At 56.9% G+C, this 22,758-nt stretch overlaps 6 protein-coding genes across 6 annotated transcripts; 2 read left to right on the top strand and 4 right to left on the bottom strand.

Annotated features, from left to right (window-relative positions):
* The first annotated feature begins 70 nt into the window (after positions 1–70).
* On the top strand, positions 71–1,321 carry WHR41_00346 (uncharacterized protein). Its single transcript, XM_069368952.1, has 2 exons — positions 71–901; positions 955–1,321. Exons 1-2 carry the CDS (start codon positions 242–244, stop codon positions 1,135–1,137), a joined length of 843 nt encoding a protein of 280 aa, XP_069234143.1. The 5' UTR covers positions 71–241; the 3' UTR covers positions 1,138–1,321.
* Positions 1,322–2,763: 1,442 nt separating this feature from the next.
* WHR41_00345 (uncharacterized protein) lies at positions 2,764–5,509 on the top strand. Its single transcript, XM_069368951.1, has 3 exons — positions 2,764–2,929; positions 3,034–3,158; positions 3,721–5,509. The coding sequence occupies exons 2-3, from the start codon at positions 3,069–3,071 to the stop codon at positions 5,182–5,184; spliced, it is 1,554 nt and encodes a 517-aa protein (XP_069234076.1). The 5' UTR covers positions 2,764–2,929; positions 3,034–3,068; the 3' UTR covers positions 5,185–5,509.
* A 678-nt stretch (positions 5,510–6,187) lies between these two features.
* Positions 6,188–11,003, bottom strand: WHR41_00344 (uncharacterized protein; the record flags this gene model as incomplete). The annotated part of the gene is made up of 2 exons (XM_069368950.1): positions 7,899–11,003; positions 6,188–7,842 (listed from the first exon to the last, which is right to left on the bottom strand). Exons 1-2 carry the CDS (start codon positions 10,771–10,773, stop codon positions 6,188–6,190), a joined length of 4,530 nt encoding a protein of 1,509 aa, XP_069234077.1. The 5' UTR covers positions 10,774–11,003.
* A 1,204-nt stretch (positions 11,004–12,207) lies between these two features.
* Positions 12,208–13,924, bottom strand: WHR41_00343 (uncharacterized protein). Its single transcript, XM_069368949.1, has 2 exons — positions 13,720–13,924; positions 12,208–13,667 (listed from the first exon to the last, which is right to left on the bottom strand). The coding sequence occupies exons 1-2, from the start codon at positions 13,855–13,857 to the stop codon at positions 12,345–12,347; spliced, it is 1,461 nt and encodes a 486-aa protein (XP_069234074.1). The 5' UTR covers positions 13,858–13,924; the 3' UTR covers positions 12,208–12,344.
* A 1,289-nt stretch (positions 13,925–15,213) lies between these two features.
* WHR41_00342 (uncharacterized protein) lies at positions 15,214–17,570 on the bottom strand. Its single transcript, XM_069368948.1, has 3 exons — positions 16,666–17,570; positions 16,344–16,528; positions 15,214–16,282 (listed from the first exon to the last, which is right to left on the bottom strand). Exons 1-3 carry the CDS (start codon positions 16,991–16,993, stop codon positions 15,362–15,364), a joined length of 1,434 nt encoding a protein of 477 aa, XP_069234075.1. The 5' UTR covers positions 16,994–17,570; the 3' UTR covers positions 15,214–15,361.
* A 776-nt stretch (positions 17,571–18,346) lies between these two features.
* WHR41_00341 (uncharacterized protein) lies at positions 18,347–20,671 on the bottom strand (the record flags this gene model as incomplete). Its single annotated transcript, XM_069368947.1, has 1 exon — positions 18,347–20,671. One exon carries the CDS (start codon positions 20,669–20,671, stop codon positions 18,347–18,349), a length of 2,325 nt encoding a protein of 774 aa, XP_069234072.1.
* Positions 20,672–22,758: the final 2,087 nt, after the last annotated feature.

The following is a 22,758-nucleotide window of genomic DNA, read 5'->3' as shown; positions in this document are numbered from 1 at the left end:
TTTTGCGGGGAGGAGCGAAAGCGCGCATGAGTCCGCAGCGGAACGAGCAACGGGCTGCCAAGCCATGTTGGATGAAGAAGTACATTCGATGAGAAACATTTAATTGGGAATACGTTGATCGCCTCCAGCAGATCAAGAGAGGATTTGGCTTCATCCATCGCATTGACAGCAAAAATTACACAATTTGAGAGTTACTATTCCCATTAACAAGTCACTCAGCGTCACGAAAAGAACCTCGAACATGGATGATCACGTATTCAACCCTCCGGTCTCAATGCCAACGCCCGAAAACAATCAGTCGAGCCCAGAATTACAAGCCATCGTATCAGTCCGCAACGTACAGCTTCCTTCAGGCGCCATTGCTCCCAACATATGGCTGGAAGCCAAAGAGCAACCGGCTCTGGCCTCCGTGTCACTCTGGCTTCGAAACGACTTCACTTCCGCAGCTTCGCAGGATGCACTGGACGACAGCACTGTGCACTACGGAGAGCTTTCGAAACGTGTGCGAGCCGCTTGCTCGAACGAAGAAGGCCAGCGCTCCGCTCTGAACGCCATCTTCCAGGCGGCTGAGCACATGGCCCGGAAGCCCAAGCCGGAAGGTGACAAGTTTGTCGCGAAGCGCATTGCGGCCAGGCTGACTCTGCCCAAAGCGAGCGCGTTCGGCGAGGGGTTGTCGATGAGTGAAGTCAGGCTGTACAGTGAGAAGGGAGAGCGGACTGGAGGCTTCCGGACGTTCGTCTGCAAGGATCTCAGAGTGCCTACGCTGATTGGTGTCAATGCATACGAAAGGAAGGGGAGACAGCCGGTTGTGGTCAATTTCGCTGTTGACTTTGCGGATGAGGCTGGCAGTCCAGAGGAAGAAATGAAGCTGCTCTTCCCTCTAGAGAGGGAGTTGGCCGGAGTACGTTCCTGCGCTGTTGATGCTGAAGGTTCAGTATGCTGACCCACTTACAGATTGTCGAGAGGACGGAATTTGAAACGCTGGAGACTTTGGTGGACCACACGCTCAAAGAGATTCGCCCGGTGTTTGAGGCCAGGGGCATCAAACCGTGGGTCGTGCATCTGAAGTTTGAGAAGCCTTGCGCCGTGCCTTTTGCGGACGCGCCAGTCATTGAGGTCCACAGGCGGTGGAATTGAGACATACATCATGTAAACAGAAATAAGCGAAGCGAAAAATACCAGAATGATGCCCTGTTAGCGATCGGCTGCCGACCGCAAGGCAAGTTGTTGGCTTGGAGGGCCTGCCTTGAAGCCTGTAGAATGGAATCATGTCTTCAGGAGACAAGGATGCCAAGGTCTTGCTCATGTGATGTCTTTAAAATGCGTCGACCAGCTGGCATCAATGGAAAGTTGCTTGTCCCAACCAGAGAACTTGACTCAACTGGAGATCTGTATTCCAATGCGGAGGCGACCTTGAACTTTGCGCCACAGACAGACCAAGGGACATGGCGTCGGAGGGTTCAAGCCCTACAAGCTCTCGACTCCCAAGTGCTTGGCTGAGATGAGCCTCCACCGGCGATGGATCCACGCCACAGCTGTCGGCACCCGAAGCAGCGCTCTAAACGGGTATCATGTTTATGGTTCGGCGCCGGCGTTTTGGCCGGGGAAACGTAAATAGAGCAACCGAACGGCAAGCGCGGCGGAAAGTGCGGTGCGACGCGGTGAGTTCAGAGTGAGACCCATTGACAGATGTCAGTCCACCTCCTGGGTAGATCAGGGCCTGTCACAACCACGCGCGCAGACACGTTGCGGACGAAGCTCCGGCGTGAGGGCGTCCGAGGAGGTGCGGTCTGGCTGGCTAGGGCTGTGGGAAGCGTGGCGGGCATGGGAAAGCCATGCGGTGGGTGGCATGGCGTTGGGAGAGCTGCAGGTAGCCGCGGCGATGTGCGCCGCTAGCGCCCGTCCCTTCAGCCGGCTGCACGGTGGCGACTGCGGCATGGCAGGCTGGTGGCAGATTGGGTGTGGAGAAGGCACGGAAGGGCAGGAAGAAGTCGGCGACGGGAGGATTGCAGGAGAGCATCGCGATCCGCTAGGGGATTGATTGCTTGCGGAGCGACGTCTCGGTTGATGAAGAGCGGTGCGGGACCGGCAGGCCACGCCTCGAGAAGATATCGTGAATACATTACCCTGTGGCACGGCGGGAGCCCTGCAGGCCGGATATGCAGCTACAGCACGGTTGGCCCCAAAGCGCGCGAGTCGGTGTGAAGACAGCGGGCGGCGGGCATCGTATACACACACCACTAACAATACACCCGGCAGCATCTGGAGGTGATCGGCTGCGGACAGCGCACGAACGTGCTGCGTGGGTCGGCGTGGCGCTGGCGTTGCGGTGCGGCCACGGAGCCTGCGCGCCGGGCATGGACGATATCAAGGCAGCTCGATAGGGGGCCCGAATGGGCTGATGGCCTGAGTAGTGTAGGCAGTGGGTGGGCGCAATGCCGCCTGGCTCTTCACGGCTTGCAATTGTGAAGTAATTGCTACGATAGTTTGTGTGCCGCGGGCTAGCCGGCTCTGCAGGCCCAGCACAACCAGGCAGGGTCCCAAGCAGACTCTTTGAGGCGCTGGCGTGGACGAGGCCAGTCGTGCCGCGCGCAGCGTCTAGAGGCGGCGGAGGGCTGCGTTGAATTCCCCTGGCGGCGGCGGCGTCCGTGCGCGAGGCATGCGATGCATGGTGGGGTTTAGTGGTCGAAGGCAGCGGGCAGCGGGCAGCGGTTGCGGTGCGTGTGGCCTGCGGCCGACGCCCATAAAACTTGCCCTCCCAGACAGCACCACGGCCATTGACCTCTCCTGCTCCCTCCTGCCCGTCGTCCTCTCTCCTCCTCACTCACCACCTCCGTCTCCGCCGCGTTGCCTCAGCCCGCATCGCTCACACCACCTGCCACCGCGCCCCGTCCTGACCCTTGACGCCCGCCGCGTCGACCCCACTTCGGTGAGTTTGCTCGCTCGTGCCTGCCCTACGCCGACTTCCTGCCCGCCAGCTTCGCTCCACCTCACTCCCCGAGCACCCGACCTGACAAACACTCCTCCATACAGTCCTCTCTCCAGACACACCTCCACACTCGCACACAATGGCCTCCAAGAGCGCTGTTCCCTCCCACCTCAAGGCCGGCAACGGCGGTGCCGAGGACCGTCACCACGGCAAGACCCAGAGCCACGTGGTATGTATTGAGCCACTTTCTTATCTGCACTCACCGGTGAGCGGCAGGTAGCAGCAGCAGAACAAGCGGAGCAAGGTATCAGAGCAGAGCATTCCTAGCACAGCGGCACAGCAGCACCGCAGAGCAAAACACCGGAGGCTTTTCCTCGGACACATACGAATCGTTGCACGAGGTCCAGGCCAGACCTCCGCTCCCGGCGTCTGGCTCCCTGGACATTGCGGTGCAACCATCTGGCGGTGGTCAATGTCCGCAATGGCTCACAGTCAATTGTCTCACGTCACCACCGTTCAGACACTGGCTCCTTCCACTGCCAGGTGGCTTCACCGCTACTATAAATGGCATCCACGACCAACACAACGGCAACAAGCAATCTGGACTGGACCTCAATTCTCCGAGGCACCTCATTAACATCATCACACAGAGTGCTCAAGACTCCAGCCTTCTGCTTGCGGCGGCCGCCACCTCTCCTTCAGCCTTCCCCAAAATTAGCAAGAGGGGCCTTATGCCGCTCGACAAGCCTTTTGACGCTTCGACCATGCTGACCACACGTTACTACGATCAGGCCTTTGAGAACACTTCGACCTCCGTTGCTGCCTCTCAGATGCGCAATGCTCTCAACAACCTCGCCGACTCCGTCACCGACGAGAAGGAGAAGGCCCGCTTCGAGACCGAGATGGACAACTTCTTCGCTCTCTTCCGCCGCTACCTCAACGACAAGGCCAAGGGCAACGAGATCGAGTGGGACCGCATTTCCCCTCCCAAGCCCGAGCAGGTCGTCGACTACAACAGCCTCGGCAACTCCGACTCTGTCGAGTTCCTGAGCAAGCTCGCCGTCGTCAAGCTCAACGGTGGTCTCGGTACCTCCATGGGCTGCGTTGGCCCCAAGTCCGTCATCGAGGTCCGCGACGGCATGTCCTTCCTCGACCTCTCCGTCCGCCAGATCGAGTTCCTCAACCGCACCTACAACGTCAACGTTCCCTTCGTCCTGATGAACTCCTTCAACACTGACAAGGACACCGCCAACATCATCAAGAAGTACGAGGGCCACAACATTGACATCCTCACCTTCAACCAGTCCAAGTACCCCCGTGTGCTCAAGGACTCTCTCCTCCCTGCCCCGAAGAACGCCAACTCCCAGATCTCCGACTGGTACCCTCCGGGCCACGGTGACGTCTTCGAGTCTCTCTACAACTCCGGCACCCTCGACAAGCTGCTCGAGCGTGGCGTCGAGATCGTCTTCCTTTCCAACGCCGACAACCTTGGTGCTGTCGTCGACCTTAACATCCTCCAGCACATGGTCGAGTCGCGCTCTGAGTACATCATGGAGCTGACTGACAAGACCAAGGCCGATGTCAAGGGTGGCACCATCATTGACTACGAGGGCCAGGCCCGTCTCCTCGAGATTGCCCAGGTTCCCAAGCAGCACGTCAACGAGTTCAAGTCCATCAAGAAGTTCAAGTACTTCAACACCAACAACATCTGGATGAACCTCCGTGCCGTCAAGCGCGTTGTCGAGAACAACGAGCTCTCCATGGAGATCATTCCCAACGGCAAGTCCATCCCTGCCGACCAGAAGGGTGAGGCCGACGTCAGCATCGTCCAGCTCGAGACCGCTGTTGGTGCTGCCATCCGTCACTTCAACAACGCCCACGGTGTCAACGTCCCGCGTCGCCGTTTCCTCCCCGTCAAGACTTGCTCCGACCTCATGCTCGTCAAGTCTGACCTCTACACCCTCCGCCACGGCCAGCTCGTCATGGACCCGAACCGTTTCGGTCCCGCCCCGCTCATCAAGCTCGGCAACGACTTCAAGAAGGTCTCTGCCTTCCAGTCCCGCATCCCGTCCATCCCCAAGATCCTCGAGCTGGACCACCTCACCATCACCGGTGCCGTCAACCTCGGCCGTGGCGTCGTCTGCAAGGGCACTGTCATCATCGTTGCCACCGAGGGCCAGACCATCGACATTCCTCCGGGATCCATCCTCGAGAACGTCGTCGTCCAGGGCTCTCTCCGCCTCCTTGAGCACTAAGCTCAGCGCGGATGCTCGACGTCGAGATTCTCTTTCCAACCAATGGCGACGCCTCACATCGCCAGTGGAGACTCTGTGTTTCTTCTCTCTTTTTTTGAACGTTTTGCATTAAGCGGGCACACACGCGTTGAAAGCAACTTTTCCTACTGCTGCGGGTCAGGTGTAGAGCGGAGGAGCGAAAGCCGCGGAAAAAAGGCAAAAGGAGCCCAGGTGCTCGCCTCTCCCCCGGAAGCTCACTTTTGCGAGGAAAAAAGAACACTGCAAAGAACGTGAATATAGATACTGTAATCATGCTTTGAAAACCCATCCGAGTCTGTCCCCACCATTCTTTGATGAACCTGATCATTGTGTCCGGATGATGCGTTGTGTGCTTGTTGAGTATGACTTGCACATTCCATATTGCTTGTGATCATATCAATCGTCAGTCACCAACCCTTCTCCCGGTTGGAAAGCCCGCCTTGCAACCTAAATTCGTGGAGTGGCATAGTCATCACCACTCCCCTCCCTGGCTAGCACTTTGCACATAAACCTGGTGGGCCGACACATCACGAGGCCGCAAAGGGCACGACAGGAAACCCATCTTTGTTAAGTGAATGTTGTTTCTGCCAAGTTGGATTAGGTAGATACACAGTGAAAAGGACGAATAGAAAAAAGGAAACAGTAAAAGCAAAAGCCAAAAGTCCCGAGGACGAGACCAGAAGAAGCAAAAGAAAAAGAGAGAAAGAAAAAGCCCAGAACCCGCAAGGCAATAATGGTATCTCTAACACGCGCCAGCCCTCGAAGGCTCGACCCAGTCCCGTCCCGTCCAGTTCCGTAACCCTCCCAATCCCCGTATATAAGGTACTCAAGTCTCCCCGCGGACCACGCCACTGCCATCGCCCGTCGCGTCCGCCGCCCTCTCCGCGCCACCACCCCTCCTCAGCAGCTCCGCGCCCAGTCTCGCCAGCTGCGCGCTGTTCCGCCTCACGCTGCCCCTCAAGCCATCCCTGCGCGGCAGCGGTTCCTAATTCGCAGAGGGCGTGACGCTGCGGTCGCGGCGGCTCACAAAGCGGCCGAGGCCCTTGCTGCTCTTGGGGCTGTGCGGGGCGTCGACGGTCAGGCCGCCGGCGGAGTTGGGCGCGGAGCCCGAACCCGCGCCCGTCATGACGCTCGCGGCGTCGGAGGCGGAGGGCGCGAAGCTCGCGCGCAGCAGCACGACGCCCTTGTCGCCGGCGAGCCGGACCTCCTTGGGCGCGCCGCCGGAGCCCTGGTCGTCGAGGAAGAAAGTCGCCTCGCCGAGGTCCTCGTGGCCGAAGGTCTTGTTCTCCTTCACGAGGACTTTGAAGCCGTCGCTGGCGGAGCAGGGCAGCTTCTTGACCTCGTCGTCGCCCCAGGAGGCCTCGCCGTTCTTGGCTTTGACGGTCTTGGTGCGGACGACCTGCGTGGGGCCTTTGGCGGGGGAGTCGTGCAGGATGCGGACCTCGAGCTTGGTGTCGTCGTCGAAGCCGCTGGCGGAGATGACGGTGATGGAGGCGGTGCCGGTTTCGGCGGCGCCCGCGGGGGCCTGGGAGGCGGCGCCGGCGCTGCGCTGGCGGTGGTGGGAGGGCGAGTCGCGCGCGGCCATGCCGTCGACGGACATCTTGCCGTTGGGGCTGGCGGGCGTGTCGGGGACGTCCATGCTGGCGTCGCGGAGCTCGGCAACGCCGCCGTTGGCGTCTTCGGTCGCGGTGTGGCTGGCGGTGCGGCGCTTGAAGCCGCGGGAGAGGAAGCTGGCGCCCTTGGCGACGTTGCCGCCGACGAAGACGGCGCCTTTGCCCACGCCCTTGACGGGCGCGCCGACGACTTTGCCGGGGACGCTGAATGTTCCGGAGAAGGTGGAGGAGCCTTGGCGAGAGCGGGTGACGTACGAGGGCTTGAAGACCATCTTCAGACGGACGGCGCCGCTCTTGCCGTCAAGACCAAGCGTGACCTCTTGGGCCTGGAAGGGCTCGAGAATGCTGAGATCGATCTCGGCACCGCCGAGGAAATCAGCCTTGTCTCCGAAGTCCCAGTCGAAAACGTCAACTCTAAACTTAGCCGCAGTCCGACTACGGACAGGAGTCTCGAAGAACTCGTTCCAGGCCGGGTGAAGCGTCTTCTTCTGAGTCTTGGTCTTGTAGATTGACTCGCCGTTGAGCTTGAACTTGCAGTACGGGTCCGAGTAGCCGTTGCGGTCCGCTGCAGGCAGGTCGGCCGCGTCGAGCACTTCGACACGAAGGTTGCCCGCATTGTTGAAGCTCTCGCTCGGATCCAGCTGCATGCGCAGGGGAATGTAGCGAAGGCTGACAGTGACCTTGCTCTCGCCGCCACCGTTGGGGCTCTTGAGAGACAGCTGAGTCGGCGTGTACAAGCCGCGCTTGAGAACGTCGAGCATGTTGCCCGTAAGCTTGGCTTCAACGTGTTTGTCGCCATCCTTGCCCTCATGGTCAACCTCGGAGACGAGTCGCAGGGTGATCTGAGATAGGTCAAGCTCGCGGACCATGGCGTCGCTCGTTTCGTTGTAAACGTGGTGAGCAGAACGGGTCTTCGCGGATGTGTACGCTGGGAACAGGTGGTCGTCCATGATGACCTCGAGATGGCAATTCTGGTGAGCTTGGCTGAATTCTCCTTCAATGATCTTGAAGACCAGCAGACCAGATTCTGCAGGAAAGTTAGCGCGCGTCCTCGAATTCCGAGCAGACCCAAGAGTGGCTTACCATATTTGTTCAGGTCTTCCGCAGTGACACGGATCTTGGGCACAACCTTGGCCTGGACCTCACCCGCCTCGACTTGCTCCTTCTCGCCAGCCGCAAGTGCCTTCTGCATGTCACCTTCGCCGTTCTTGCTTTCACCCGTCTTGACAGAGCTGGCGGTCCCTGCGGTTGTGCTTCGCTCCAGTCCAACGTTTCCATTAGACTCAATGCTCTTGCGGACACCATCCATGCTCGCCTTGCCCTTCACCTCTTCCTCGTCCTCCTCTTCCGGATCGATCGTAGGAATAGTGGGGTAGAACGCGGCGGTGAAAGTAAGCGTGCCCTTGGGTGCGTTGTTGCCGATCCGCAGCTGGCGAGTGAGGATTTCGTCCTTGCTGTCGCGGACAAGGTAGTCGCCGTCTTCGCCCTGCTCGACGTAATCGCTAGCAGCGAGCTCGACCTTGCCCATGCTACGGTCGTTGCCGACGTTCTCCTCGTCCATGACCTCCAGAGTCAGTCTCTCCCTGGTGGAGTGGACAGGAATGTAGAAGATCTCGTCCCAGTCGGGGTTGAGGTTGTTCTTCCAAGTGGGAGTCCTGCGCTTCTGGATACCAGACAGGAGGACGCGAGCGTACGGATCAGACTTGCCGACGGTGTCGAGGTTCTTCAGGTCTTTGCCGCCGTGGACATGAATGCGCATGACACCGATTGGAGTGATGTAACCGCCAGAGCCTCCCAGCGCGCCCTTCAGCGCGACAGGCTTCCACTGGAGCCTCATCTTCGCACGACCGCTCTTGGCGCCTGCCAGGTTGTACCACTCCTGGCCCTTGCTCATCAGCTCAATCATGTCGTCGAGCCTGATCTGGTAAGTTCCCAGCACGGGGTCGGCAGCAAGGTCCCTGTCGTCCTTGATGACCAAGCCCAGCTTAGCCTTCTTACGGTCAGTGATGAGCAGTTCCTTGCTGGCATCGGGCCAAATAGGGTTGTTGGTGCGTTTGAGCTTCTTCGAGATCTGGACCTCCCTGCCGTTGAGCAGCAAGACAGCATACGGGTTGAGCTGGCCGATGAGCGATTTAGTTCCATCGAGATCCTTGCCTTGCTCGACTTCAAATTTGGCGATACCGGTAGAGGACTCGGGCGGTGGTTCGATGGTACCATCAGCGGACTTCTGGCCTTCGAGCACAGGGAAGAAGCGGATATCACATTGGACGATACCACGCGGCCGGCCCCCCGCAATAACCTCAAGGTGCTGGTTCTCGTGCTCAGGGTCGGTCTCAAGCTGCTCGAGGTTGAACGTGCAGACACCGAGCTCCTTGTCCTTGCGGTATTCGTTGAAGTCGTACACATGAAGAGTCAAAGGCTCGCGCAGGCTGGTGAGAATCACGTTCACGGTTTCGTTCCATCTGGGGTTCGCGTTCTCGGTGACGGTTTTTGTCTTGCCCAAGACGTCGCGGTTGTTGATACTGACGGTAGCATAAGGATCAGGAGTGCCGGAGAACTTGTCAGGGTTCTTCAATCCCTGAGCGCCGTGGAAAGTGAGAGACAGGACACCAATGGCTTGGTCGACCGGGTTGCCCGAAAGCATCTTGGCGACTTCAATGGGGAAGACATTCGGGGCATACATCATCGGAGCAAGGTTGGCGTGAATCTGCTCCTGGATGAAGCTCTCCAGACCAGGCATGAAGTTGATGTCAAATCCAAAGGTCTCACCTCCAATAGGCTTGCAAGCGTAGTCAAAGGTGGGTCGCTCCAGGAAGCAGATCTCAACTCTGTCAATGTGCGGGAAGGGAAGCTGAAGCTTCATCTTGACTCTCATGATGCCACTGCAAGCCATATCCTCAACGATGATGTCCAGGCCCTTGGAGATCATAGCCTTGCCGACACGAATCTCCAAGACGACTTTCGGGTTGACCTTGTTCTTGATCTGGCGCGCTGTCAGATCGGCGACGTCGTTGGGCGTGAAGCTGAACTTCCAGTCCATCAGCACGGTGTCATCCTCGGCCTTGGGGTAGGTCTTGACGTGCTCCATGCGAGGAGGCTTAGTTCCGAGGGTGAAAAACTTCATGCGCATGCTGTCAAGGAATGGCGGGGTTGAAGTGCTGAGCACTTGGTCGACCGAGGAAACAATCGTGTTGCAGAGCACTGGGGCGTAAATCGGCCAGAACTTGGCGAGGAAGCTGTTCATCCACTCGAGAGATTCGTGGTCAGTCTCCAGGCGTGTCTTTGCCATCTCGCGCTGGATGTCGTCTCTGAAGTTGCGCCTCACGCGGCGAATCGAGGTACGGTAGTACGTGCCGCAGATGGCCATGACCAGGAAGACCCAGCCAAGGCCTCCACCGAGCACGGCGACAGTCCAGGACGCCAGACATGCAAATATGATGATTCCAGTGTTGTGGTACCAATCGCCGAAGAACTTATCGCTCAGCTTCCCCTCAATGAAATCCTGGTGGTCTAGCAGTGTGCCTTCTTGATCTTGATCGGCGGGGTTGCCAAATCGAGGAGCCCAGCCAACCCTGGAGTATTCCTCTTCTTTGGCCCGCTTCGCGTCGACTGCGTCAGAGTCTCCAGCTCCAGGAGGCGGTAGGGCTCCCTGCTTGCTCGGCTCGGGGAGGTCATAGCCGGCGGTTTGTCCGTCGTCCTGATCGCTGACGAGCGCGGCTGTGACATGCTTGCGGTGCGGTCGTCCGACGGCCTCGTTTCTCTCCTTGATCAGGCGCGCCTTCTCCTCGGCTGAAGCATCAGGGTCGAAGCTGAAAGCAGCGGCGCCGGCAGCCCGTGACTGGTTCAGCAGGGCCTGCTCGGCTTGCTCGGCGTCGATGCTGGAGTTCGGGTCGCGGGCGGCTTCTACGACGCCCTGCTGCTTGAGCTCGGCGTCGCGACCGGCGGTGCCCTCCAGCATGCTGGCGGATGCGACGCGGTAGGACAGGGTGACAAGTGGTGCTCGGAACGCAAGGGCAAGGGCCAGCAGGCTTCAATGCCGCGTGCAGGACGTGAGGTGTGATGGGGTGCAGTGCCAGGCGACCAATGGGCTAGCACAGCATGTAAAGCGGGACAGACGAGCCGTCGGTGTGCGGTAGAGGGGGGAGTGGGTGGGAGAGAGAGAGTGGGTGAGGAAGAGGTTGGCAGCAGGCGGAGAGGGAGGGCAAGGCGACGGGCGGGTTGACGAATGGGTGCGGGAGGCTTGTGGGCTGTGGCATCTGGCAGCGTGGCCCAGCTCCGCAGTCCAAGGCAGGGCTGGCGCTAGCAGCCAGCAAGCTCGCAAGCTCGCAAGCTCCGCCGGGCAGGGAAGAGTCTCACAGCGTCAGCAGCGGCGGGGCGCGCGATTATGCACGCCACGAGTGGAGGAGTGCATTGCCGGTGCCGCAGGAAGAGCACAAGCTGCAGCAAGTATGTAATGATGTGATCACGGCACTTTCGTGTGTTTCCGTCCAGCGACACCGCCAGAATGCTCGCGCACGGTGTGTTGACAGGTGCAAACAATGGCCAGCCCTACGGAGCGCTTGCCGTCATTGGGAGCATAGCCACGATGGCCAGGGCGGATAGCGCCAGCGCTCCCCTGCCTCGCTTCGATCCTCCGCCGCGCCTAAATCGCGCGCTCCACGTGTGCACGGCGCGCCCGACGTAACAATCAGGGGATCTCTCCCGACAGTGCGGTCGCCAGACGCCGTCTCCTGCGGCGGTGTTCACGCTGGTGCGATAACAATAATGTGTCCGGTGCACGCGCGCGTCAATGCAGTATGTATGCATACGTCCGCATTGTATTGTATGTACTACCTCATACACCGCTTGCGCCAGGCGATGCACGACGCTTCGTGGCGCTCGCACGGCGGGCCACGTGATCTCTCACAAACTTGAGGGGTCAAAAGGCAGACGAGCCACACGTACCAAGGGATCAATGAGTACGTACACGCTGCCCTGAGTCTGACAGACCGCGATGCCGCCGTGGTGCATCGACCTCTGCATCTCACTATTTCGAACATGAACTGGCTTGGCTCTGACAGAAAAAGGTTCGCCTGCGGATCTCCTCTCGATCCACTCGAGGGTCTCTAGCGCCGTGACTGCGATCGGGGCTTGCCAGAAGCGGCCGCTGCTGGATCCGGCGAGCCTCCAAATATCTGCTTCCATCGTACTAACTAACAAGACTGTGATTTTCTACCTTCACAGTGCATCATTATTCACCATGTCTGGAGCTGATGGCACACGTACCGTCTGATGACATAGCCTGCTTGACGATCTCTATCGTAGAATATCGCCGCATTGTGCCGTCTTGATGTTTGACCTTGTCGTGCAGGTGAGGGGCACATACGCTTGTGCTATCTGGCTGTAAAGAGGCTTGCTGGCGAGACAATGAGATGATTAAAGTTGGTACATTAACATCACTTTTGAATATGTCAGAATTAGATTTGCAGATTCCCCCCAACGCCACGCTATGCCCGACAGTATATACACAGGAGCCAAAGCCTCGGGCCTCTATCGCGTAGCCCTCATCTCCTGCTGCCCGTCGGTGCCCTCGACGTGGCCGGGCTGCTCAAAAACCTCAGCCATGGCCGCCTCAAGGATAGCGCAGCCGGAGTCGATCTCCGCCTCCGTGATGGTGAGGGGCGGCACGAAGCGCAGAGTGTTGGTGCCGCACGTGATGACGAGGAGGCCGCGCTCGCGGGCCGCGGTGATGATGGGCGTGGGGTCCTTGGACAGCTGCATGCCGAGGATCAGGCCCTTGCCGCGGACCTCTTGCACGATCTCCGGGAAGCGCTGGTGGATGCGGACGAAGTTCTCGCGGAAGCGGGCCTCCTTCTTCAGGACGTCCTGCTGGAGCTGGTGGTCGGACAGGCGGCCGACGATGTGGTGCGCGAGCCTGCAGCCGAGCGGGTTGCCGCCGAAGGTGGTGCCGTGGTCGCCGGTCACGATCTTGCTGGAGACGTCTTCGGTGACGATGGTGGCGCCGATGGGGAAGCCGTTACCCAGAGCCTTGGCCGTGGTAAGGATGTCGGGGTGCGCCTCTGCAGGAAGCTCGCCGTGAGCCCACAGCTTGCCGGTGCGGCCAAGACCGCACTGGATCTCGTCGTAGATCAAGACGGCGCCGACCTCGTTGCAGCGGTGGCGCAACGCAACGAGGAACTCATGAGTGGCGACGTTGACACCACCCTCACCCTGGATGGGCTCGATGATCACACCGCAAGTGTTCTCGGTCACCATCTCGTTGATGCTGTCAATGTCATTGTAGGTGCCGTACTTGCATCCAGGCACCATCGGCGAGAAAGGCTTCTGGTACTTCGGGTTCGGAGTCATGCTCAGAGAGCCCATTGTGCGGCCGTGGAAAGACCCATGGAAGCTCACGATCTCGTGCTTCGAGCCGTCCTCTTTCACGCTGCGGCCGTACTTGCGTGCGAATTTCATCGCCGCCTCGTTGGCCTCGCTACCGCTGTTGCAAATAAAAGCCCTGCTCGCGTCCTTCATACATCCCGCCTCTTTTGTCTTCTCCACGAGCAGCTGGCTCAGTGCGCCGGTCCAGGGGTTATAGTACAGGTTGCTGGCGTGAACGAGTGTTTGCGACTGTTCGAACAGAATGCGGCTCATCTGCTCGTCACAGTGGCCCAATGAGTTGACTGCGATTCCGGCGGTGAAGTCGAGGTATTGCCTGTTTTCGATGTCGTAAAGGTAGCAGCCCTCGCCCTTCTGGAACATGGGAGGCGGGCGAACGTAGGTCGGGACCATGAAAGGCTGTTGCGAGTTCACAAGGCGAGTAGTCTGAGAGTCGCCGTGCGGGTCGGGCGTAGGGAGGGATGCATCTTTCTGTTACCGGTCAGTCTCACCCCATTCACTTTTCACGGAGACCTCGCCATACCTCAATAGCTTCTTGCATGCCTTTGGGCAGGTTGGAACCCGTGGTTGAGGCATAGCTCCGGCGGACCGTCTGTGCGAGAGAGGATCTCTGCGAGCGCAGAGCGGCGCCAATGCGCTGGCTGCTCATGCGGAAAGACATGATACACGAAACGCAGAATGTTTGCAAGACAGAAAGATCCCTTGCGAGAAAGAAAAGTGAGTCGATATGCGTCCCAAACGGGCGTCTGACTCTCAAAAAGTTGACGTCTTTTACCCCAGATTTTGACCCTCGCCAAACGGCGATGTCGGAGACGACTGCGATTGGGAGAGCGATAAGACTTCGAAGACGTATTTGCTGCTCCGAGAGATTTCCTTTCTATGTGATAATTAAGTAGATTCAATTTATAGCCTACAATCGTTTTACAAAAGGCCTCGGACAGGAATGGTTCCTCTCAATCTCTTCCAAAACGATCAATCTTCTTGGGCGGCACACGACTTGACCTAACGTTATCTATTTGATCGCAATGTGAGCTAAGTCGCCTTCCGTGAAAGGCTAAGTCGTCCAGCATAAGTTTCAATGCGCGTGAACGTCGACCAACCATCAATCAGCGAAGATCCATCTCCCACAATATCGAGTCGGCGTTAACGCGCATGGATTGCCGTCAAACATTCACTACTCCGCCAAGACTGACATCCCACTAGCGGCGGAGCAGGCCGTGCCAATCAGAGAATAGGATTACAGAGCTTCGAACAATACACGACCGCGTGAAGTTCGACCTTTGACTTATTCAGCCTCTCTCACATTTTCCGTCAAACATTCACTGCTCCGCCAAGACTGACATCCCACTAGCGTGAGGTCTAGCCGAGCCAATCAGAGACTGATATCTCGTGACGACTTTTGGGAGCAAGTGAACGTTTCATTCATCCATTTTAAAAAGCATCATGTAGACAACCCTGGCCGGTAAGATATGTTTTGGAAGGCGAAGAGAGTGTTCGAGGAGCGGGAAAGTGTCTCATGGAAAGCAGCATGCTTCACAACCCTATACTCGCGCTACTACTCAAAGTCTACACGGCTCGTGTGCAGGTCCAAAAAAGACAAGGAGCAATTACAGGTGGCGGCCACGTCGGCTAGGCCTCGGGCTCTGGTCATGAATCTTACTCGGGGAGAGAGTGTTAGTCGATTGATTTGCAAGAGAGGATATGAGTGGCAAGACCGCTATCATCCCAAAACTCGAAAGGTGTGGTCAGAGTTTCACAGAGGGACTCATATACTATTTTCCTGTGCAACCAAGCACATACGACCACAGGTCAGTGAAAACTGGGCATCCCGTCCGCTCTGCCATACATAAGCACTGAACCGGGCGACTAGTACTAGAGTGGGTGACCATCTGGGAATCCCGCCTGTTGTATGTTTTTGCTCTTCCATCGAAGGTATGATGATAGTTTTGGTCCGCCGCTCGAACCATCAAAGACGTTCCCCTAGATGGCGGTGAAAGGCACTATGGCTAAGCTGGAATGCAGTCTAAAATTATGGATTGTATTATGCTTTTTGCGACGACCGCCGGGCCTTCTATGAAACTGCCAATGTATGAAACGCTAAATGACCCATGCATGCAGCGTCTAGACGGGGTTGCATCTTTGTTTGAAAAGGAGTCTCTCCTAAATCAGACCTTCACCATCAACCCCCAGCCACCCTTCGCCACCCGCGAGGCCCCGATGACAATGGAGCCTGCAATTACCAATACTCCTCCAAAGACCCAAGTCTGCGGGAATCCAGTGGCGTTCAAGATCTGGCCCGAGATCGGCGTTCCGATCAACAACCCGATCGAGACGACGGTGAAGCACATGCCCATACGCGTGCCGATCATGGCACGGTTTGCAGTGAGATGCACAAGGATGGTCGGAGGGAGGGAGACAAAGCTGCCGGAGAAGAAGCCATAAAGCGCGCAGATGACGATGACGGGCGCGAGGCTGTGCGAGGCGATCAAGCAAAGCGCAAGGATACCGGAGATCATCGCGCAGGGAATAATCATGTTGAGAGGGCCTGTGCGGTCTGCGATGAAGTTTGGAATGATTCGACCGAAGATGGAGCCAGCGTTGAGGATCGAAAGGAGGTAGAAACTCATGTTGTCGCCGGCAATGTTGGTTTCGATGGCGTACGACTGCACGTAGAAGAACACAACGTACAGACCCATGAATCCAAGGAATGTCCCAAGAACGAAAAGGGCGTATTGCGGTTCCTTGAAAGCAGGGAGGTCGAGGAACTTGCGGCGCGAGTCCGGGATCGTACGAACACGCAGGACAAAGTTAGAAATACCCAGGCCAAAGAGCGCGATGAAGCCGATCACACGTGTAGCCCAAGGGAAGCCGATGGTGGGTTGAAGACGATGGAAGATGATCGGGTATATTACACCGCCGAGGGAAGATCCAGAAGCCGCGAGGCCCATAGCTGTGGCGATCTTGGTGCTGAAGTATGTCGATAGAATTGCAACGCCAGGGACGAACAGACATCCGCATCCGATACCAATGCAGATCGCTTGAGCAAGAATGACTTGGTAGTAGCTCGAAGCAAGAGAAAGCATCATCTTTGATAGAACGTCAGTAAGTAAACTCATCAGCACGACGATCTTAGGCATTTTGGCTCACTTGACCGAACACGACGAGGAACGATCCAACCAGCATGAGGGAGTGGACATATCCGGCATCGTAGATGGAACCAGTGATGGCACCAACAAACATGAGAAGGAAGGCTTGTATGCTACCGATCCATGAAATGTCTGAGGGCGAGGAGTCGGCTAGAATACCGGTCTCATAATAGGCTTGGTATGTGCCTGTGGTATGAGGTTAGTGAATTGCCTTGAAAATTAGACGGTTGGCCGGGTGTGGCCTTGATTCGTATGTTCAAGAATCAAAGGAGGCTGAATATGTGTAGCACACCTAGGTCAACTCCAGCAGACGGTTGACATACCAAATGTGTTCACGATTCCCCATGAATTGAAGAACAAGAAGAAACTCGCCAGCACTTGCAGCCAGGCTTTCGTTCCTCCGTTCGGTACACTGCGAATGTTGTTCACCGAAGGCTTGCTCGAAGGCACTTGGTGTAAGGAAGCGCCAGCGCCGGTGCCAACCTGCCGGAGTCCGTTGCCATTTGCTTCCAGATCATCGTCCTCGTGGGCGGTAAAGGGAGGCTCGGAAGCTTCCAACAGATCCTCCTGCTGTTGAGTAAGATGCTCAGACCCAGGCTCGTTCTTGTGCTGTGCAACCTTCTCCACGTCCTCGAAAGAAGAATCCGACATGGTTGTTTGGGAACAGAATTTCGGTTCAGTCGCCACTGGCCTGGTCCTAGGTCACCGCAGGGATTAGATGTGGCCGGTCCTTGCAGTGGTAGTATTGAGCCAGTTAGTCGGCCCGCTGATTCCTTGCAGCCGTATCCAACAGGGTGAATAGCTATACCGCGCAAAGAAATGTAGCAAGGAGAAGCATGGGTGCTAGGCGCAGATAGGAGGAAAGCGATCAGAGCGCGAGCGGAAAAGGATGCCGGTCTGCGGTCCACGAGGCAGACCCGCAAAACTGTTTCGTTTGATGAGACAGAAGCCGCACAGGAAGACGGGCATCAGGCGAGCGGGAATCGATCCATTCCCGTGCTAAGCAGCGAACGCCATCGCCGTGCCGATTAACCGGCGGAGTCACTAGCGAAATAGCTCGGCAAGCGGCAGATGCTTGATCAGTATGCATAATCCACGTTCTTGCTGATAAATGCGGAACTTGACCGCTTCCCTCGCCCATTCTCGACAGGCAAGAATCTGTGGTGTCTACATCGTGGCGAGATCAGCGCCTGTATCAGATGCGGATTTTGCCAGCCGTTGACTGACTGTGCGCAATGGTGATGCTAGCGTCGGCAGGTACGCGGTGCTTCGTTGAATCCCAAGCGGTGCGGGCAGAATCCTTTGCCGGAGATACGTCGGACTTCATCACATGCCGACTTCAGCATCCTCCTCGCAAGGGATGGGTCCAGACCGGCCAACTTGACTTGCACATTCGTCCTCGTCCTCCCTACCATCTATATCACGAATGACACTTGCTATATATATTTTGGATCACCATAATGGAAGCCATCGACGTAGTCGAGAATTACGTGAAGCCGACTGAAACATCAGTCATTATTTGAAGTACAAGGTATGATCTTCCGATTGGTATAAATACATCGATCAAAGCTTTTTGCAGGTTCATGCCCTCTCTCAAAGTGGTCGTTTGCCGGTTTGGTCGTGGGCTTGAGCTGCATATCTAGTCTCTGCCAGACCATGGACGCCCATGCATCATCGTCTGCTCGTCCTTAGTGATATCCTACATACTTGTGTCCGGGTGCCCGGGTGATTTCTGCCCGACTCTCGCAAACTCCATACATAACATGTAACCATCCGGGATAGCTGCCTAGTCCAACCCTTTCCCTTGCCGACTTCGTAGCCACGTAGACAAGAATCAAACCAGATCCCGCTCAAACGCCATCCTAAGCACTGCAGAACGCTCCCGACTAGGAAATTTGTCGCTCTCAATCCACCCGCTCGCTATGCCTCGAATCCAATAGGTTGGGAATCAAAGTTCGCCAAAAAAGAGAAAACAAAAAGGAAAATAACTCACCCATGGTTTCCTCAAGCGTTGGCAGTACCTTCGGTCGACGAAGGAGGAGTCTCCACGCCCCTGCGTCTTCTGCACAGCCTGAGTCCCAAGCGGCCCTGGCCTGTGACCTCCACACTCTCCTCCCAGTAAAGAGTCGCACCCCCATCTTTCTCGCCATCCAGTCCAGTCGTTGCAGGCTTCCCCGCCTTCAGGCACCTCAATCTTCTGTTTTCCCTTTCCATGACAGTTTGCCGAATGATGCTACCAACAGTCTCATTTCCCATACGTTCGACCAAGACCGGATGTTCCAGCAAAAACTTGAGCAACTGGAAGGGCAATGAAAACAGGAGGCTCGATATGATTGTGGTGACGGGCGATGGCCGCGAAGAACCCTCTGTTGGAAGCTCGCCGAAACGTATTTGGCTGAGTCTTGGATCGGCGGAACGAGAAGACTTGTTTCTCTCGTGTTTCTGCTGCTGCTGTTGCTGAGGAGGAAGAATTGGAAGACGAGGTGATGCTTCCAATTGAGGCGCAGAAGTGTCAGGGTAGAAGTCGGGCGGGAAGTTAGTCGTCACAAATTGGAAGATGGCCTGAAGAAGTGCAGTCGCGAAGGGGTCATATGTCGGTTTGGTCGAGGCAATTTCCGGTCGGCTTTGAGAGTCGTCACTGGAAGTAGTGCTGTCGCGTTCTTCGCTCCCGTCATCTAGAGTCCACATCGGGGAGATCCCGCCCTCAAGACCGAATTTCAGGGCAAACGGAAGCGTATCCCAGGTCATGGTATTGGTGGCAACGTTCATTCCCCGCCAAGCAATAGCGGGCATCTCCAGCCAAGCACCAGTTGCTACACGCTGCAGCGCTTGCTCCATACGCTCGATTTGAGCAGTCACAGGCTCAATGAAAGGAACAGATTGGCGATGCGGTGGCTCAAGTGGTGGGAGCTGCCCGCCATAGATGTACTTCAGAGACTCATTAAAGGCATGAAGACTCAAATATTCACCCGGAAGATGCATGTCAAGCTGCGCTGTTGGGGTTGAAGAACCGACTGATTCCTGAATGAGCCGCAGAAGCGTCGGACTACGCGCCAGTATAAGCCTATGAGCATCGATGCGTTGTGTGCTAGCGTCCTGATCATGCGAGATTTGCAAAGAGCAGTCTGCAAAGGGAGGTTTTGCGAACTGAGACCGAACGTGATCACGCAGCATCTGAGCGTTGTCCATGTCAAGCCGGAGATCTGGTGGCGGGATTGCCTGGTGTTGCGGAGGGAACTGCCTGCTGAGGGGTGGCTGACGAAGTGGAAACTGATTGGGAAATGCTGGCTTGAATTCTGGAAATGGCTTGGGGCCAGCTGCCTTGTCTCCAGCGGTGGGCAATCGCATGTCTTGCCCAGCTCTTGGAGCCTCTGCGTATCCAGATCCAGGGGAGCCGGGCCGCGAAAGTGGTGGAGGAATGCTGGAGTGGGCACCTTCCGTCAATCCACTTTGGTCATGCGGAGGGTAGCGATACTGGGGCTGAGCGTGAGGAGTGAAGCTTGGGAGCTGTTGTCCAGCATAGTATCCACGCTGCGGGTTCCAGGGCTGTTGTGGCGCGTATCCTGGGGGAAACATAGGGTATGCTTGAGGCTCAGAAAAGTGATGCGCATGCTGTGCCGGTGTGAACGGCGATTGGAAAGGTTTTTGCACCGACTGTGGAGGCGGCACAAATGTTGATCCTGCAGAGTATGGAGGGACTGGAGACGAATCGGAGGAATCAACGTCCCCAAATACAATGTGGCCCGTGCTAGGTCGCGAAAGATGCTGATTCGGCAAGATGGGCTGGGAGTTGCGATTCACGTGTCTCGAGGAAGATGACGACTGTGGTGTGTGCTGGCCCGTAGAGGGCACAAAAGCTGGCGGGAGTTCGGTGCGTATCTGAGTGGGTTTACGAGCCGTTTGTGCATTCAGCGGTTTCGCCTGCGAAGATTGGATGTGACCATCCTGCGACTGCTCTGGCGTATTTCCATTCGGGGGCAATTTCCCATCATTGTCAACGAAGACCCGAGCACCCGCCGTCGGCGGCCTTACACCTTCTTCCGCCTCTTGTGACACACGCTCTGCTTGGGAATTCTTGTTGGAAGTTGAGAGGCTAACGTTGCTCTCCGCGCCACTGGCTGCCGGCGAAGCGTCCTTCGCAACCGGTGTTGCTTCCCCTCTCTTCGAAGGATCTTGAGATTTAGCATCGGAGCTCGGGCGGCTTTGCGCTTTGGAGGCGCGCGGTTTGCTCAAGGGTAACGGAATGGCTACCCGGCTGGGAGCTGCTTGCGCGCGGTTGCGCATTTGCGATTGTGAGGTCGAGCCATTGGTGGAGACCTGCGATGTCATTGCCCGTGAAGTCGTAGGGTTGCGACCGACGCTGCCAGAAGAATGCGCGATTATGACGGCGCCGATGGAATTTGTCGAGCGGACGAATGGCGACTCCAGGAGACTTGGACAGGAGACAGCTGCGGATGGGGGAGGTCGGTTGGAGGCTCCTGGAGCGCCAGCTGTGAACAGATTGGTAGGCGACGAGAGCCCGGCGTGATGTGCAAATGCGGCGGTGGAGAGGCAATTAGAGAGCTGTTACAGGCGGAGGGTGTCAAGCAGCGGGCGAAACGTTGGTTTGGGTCTCCGGCCTGTGCTGTTCTTGCTTCGGCGCGCGATTTGTGTGGGGAAAAAGAAGCTTCCGGCTTGAAGTCGCCCGCAGGCGCCCGCTGCTGCACCCAACCGCTCGCGACTCATCACGCGGCACTTGCGCTGCCCTCACATCAGCGACACTTCATTTACTGTACCCGCTCCTCACCCATTTTGTGACCACACCAAAGCAACCCGATGTCAGATTCTCCATCGACTGAACGCTTTATGATAGCCTCCAGCTGCAGGTCTTCAGGATGGCTCCAAGCGAACGGTCTGGGCACGCTCGTGTTATCACAGTAATTGATATAATCGCACGACTGCAAAATCACTGTCCAGGTCCTTTGGCATCCGACCGCACGCTTCAAATTGGCGCCAATCCGAGATAGTTTGTCCCTGCCCTCCCAAAACGATGAAGCTATTCCAGAGACAAGCGCTTTCCTTTTCTTCCCGTTGCCCTTTCCTCTCTCTCATTGTCAATGTGCCTTCTCTCAGCCTCAAATCACCTGATATCTGCCTGTCATTTTGCTTTCGCTTCACCATTCTTACTGTCAGTCCTAGAAAACTCCCCTTTCACCTTGGCCCCTCTGACTTTTCCTCGCTACAAACCTCCTGGTCCGTATCGTATAGTCCACCTATTTCCGCAGCAATCTCCAGTCGCATTCAGAGCGATGCTTCGACACCGCAACGAGCTCCGCACACCGCCACACACCCTAAGACGGAGACAACAAAGCCAACACGCTGGAACTCCCCAATCGGTCTCTACGATGCCTGTCGTTGACGGAATGTCCGGTCGACCGAATCAGACGTTGGACCTGAGCATTTGCCACCCTTCGCCTCATCGCTCGAGTGAGTTACATGGCACGTTCACGGGAGGTCTTCGAGGTCTGACTCTGAAGTAAAGACAACCGATTCTCGATTCTCGCCACCCCTTCACCTTCTGTGACAAGACCCCCATCTCTTCTTCGAGAACTCTCGGCGGCCCACAGTCATCGCGTCCGCCATAGTCGGGGTACAAAAGAAGCCAAAAAACGTCGCGATATGAGACGGAACAGGCGCAAGCTAGCCGCTCACTTATTGGACCAGCAGCTCAATCAAGCCATCGACGAAACGATCGCCAGGGCCGGCATTCCTGCGCCTCCTCCGCCAGCAAGAGCATGCCTACTCGCGGCTCCTTCCACACATTCTCAAGGCCTTCCTCACGATACACATCGGTCAACTGAGCTGTACGGCTCTCTGCCATCGCCACCCGAGCTACCGTTGCCGAGGTTCTCGTCATTCGATCTCCTTTCGTTTCCTAGCACTCTGCTTCTGGCCAAACCTCCACCTCCTGTGCGTGTTCCAACGCCTTTCCGCACTTTACCCAGATGGTGCCCAGATATACCGTCACTGACTCTTGGTGATGTCTGGAGAGACTGTCTGCCCACGTTCCATGACCTGTCTTCTCTCCCAGAGCCGGTCGAGCCCGAACCCGTACTCCCAAAGGCAGATGCTCTCCACAATGGCGGCTTGCAGATTTGGCGGCCTTCGGAAATGCGTTTCGGAAGAGATCAGTCCAGGTTCTTCCCATCAAGGAGCCTGTTGACTGCAAAAGAGCAAGGCCTCTCGACATGTTGCCAGGCAAAGGTCAAGCTCCCGACATCCGTTCGATGCTGGCTACACGCTTCGGAAGATGGTGGTGTCGCCTTAAGCCCGACTCATAATTCGCAAGCCGAACAAAATGCTGAAAAGGATGTTCTCAACACATTTGTAACAGCTCATACATGCCCGAGTGCAACTTTCGCAGATGACCAATCGTC

This window comes from Cladosporium halotolerans (genome assembly GCF_011745625.1).
Source record: "Cladosporium halotolerans strain TM138-S3 chromosome Unknown Sca1, whole genome shotgun sequence".
In the NCBI taxonomy this organism is placed as follows: Eukaryota; Fungi; Ascomycota; class Dothideomycetes; order Cladosporiales; family Cladosporiaceae; genus Cladosporium; species Cladosporium halotolerans.
The sequence above is the reverse complement of the archived record's forward strand: the minus strand, read 5'-3'. Positions and strand labels throughout refer to the sequence as shown.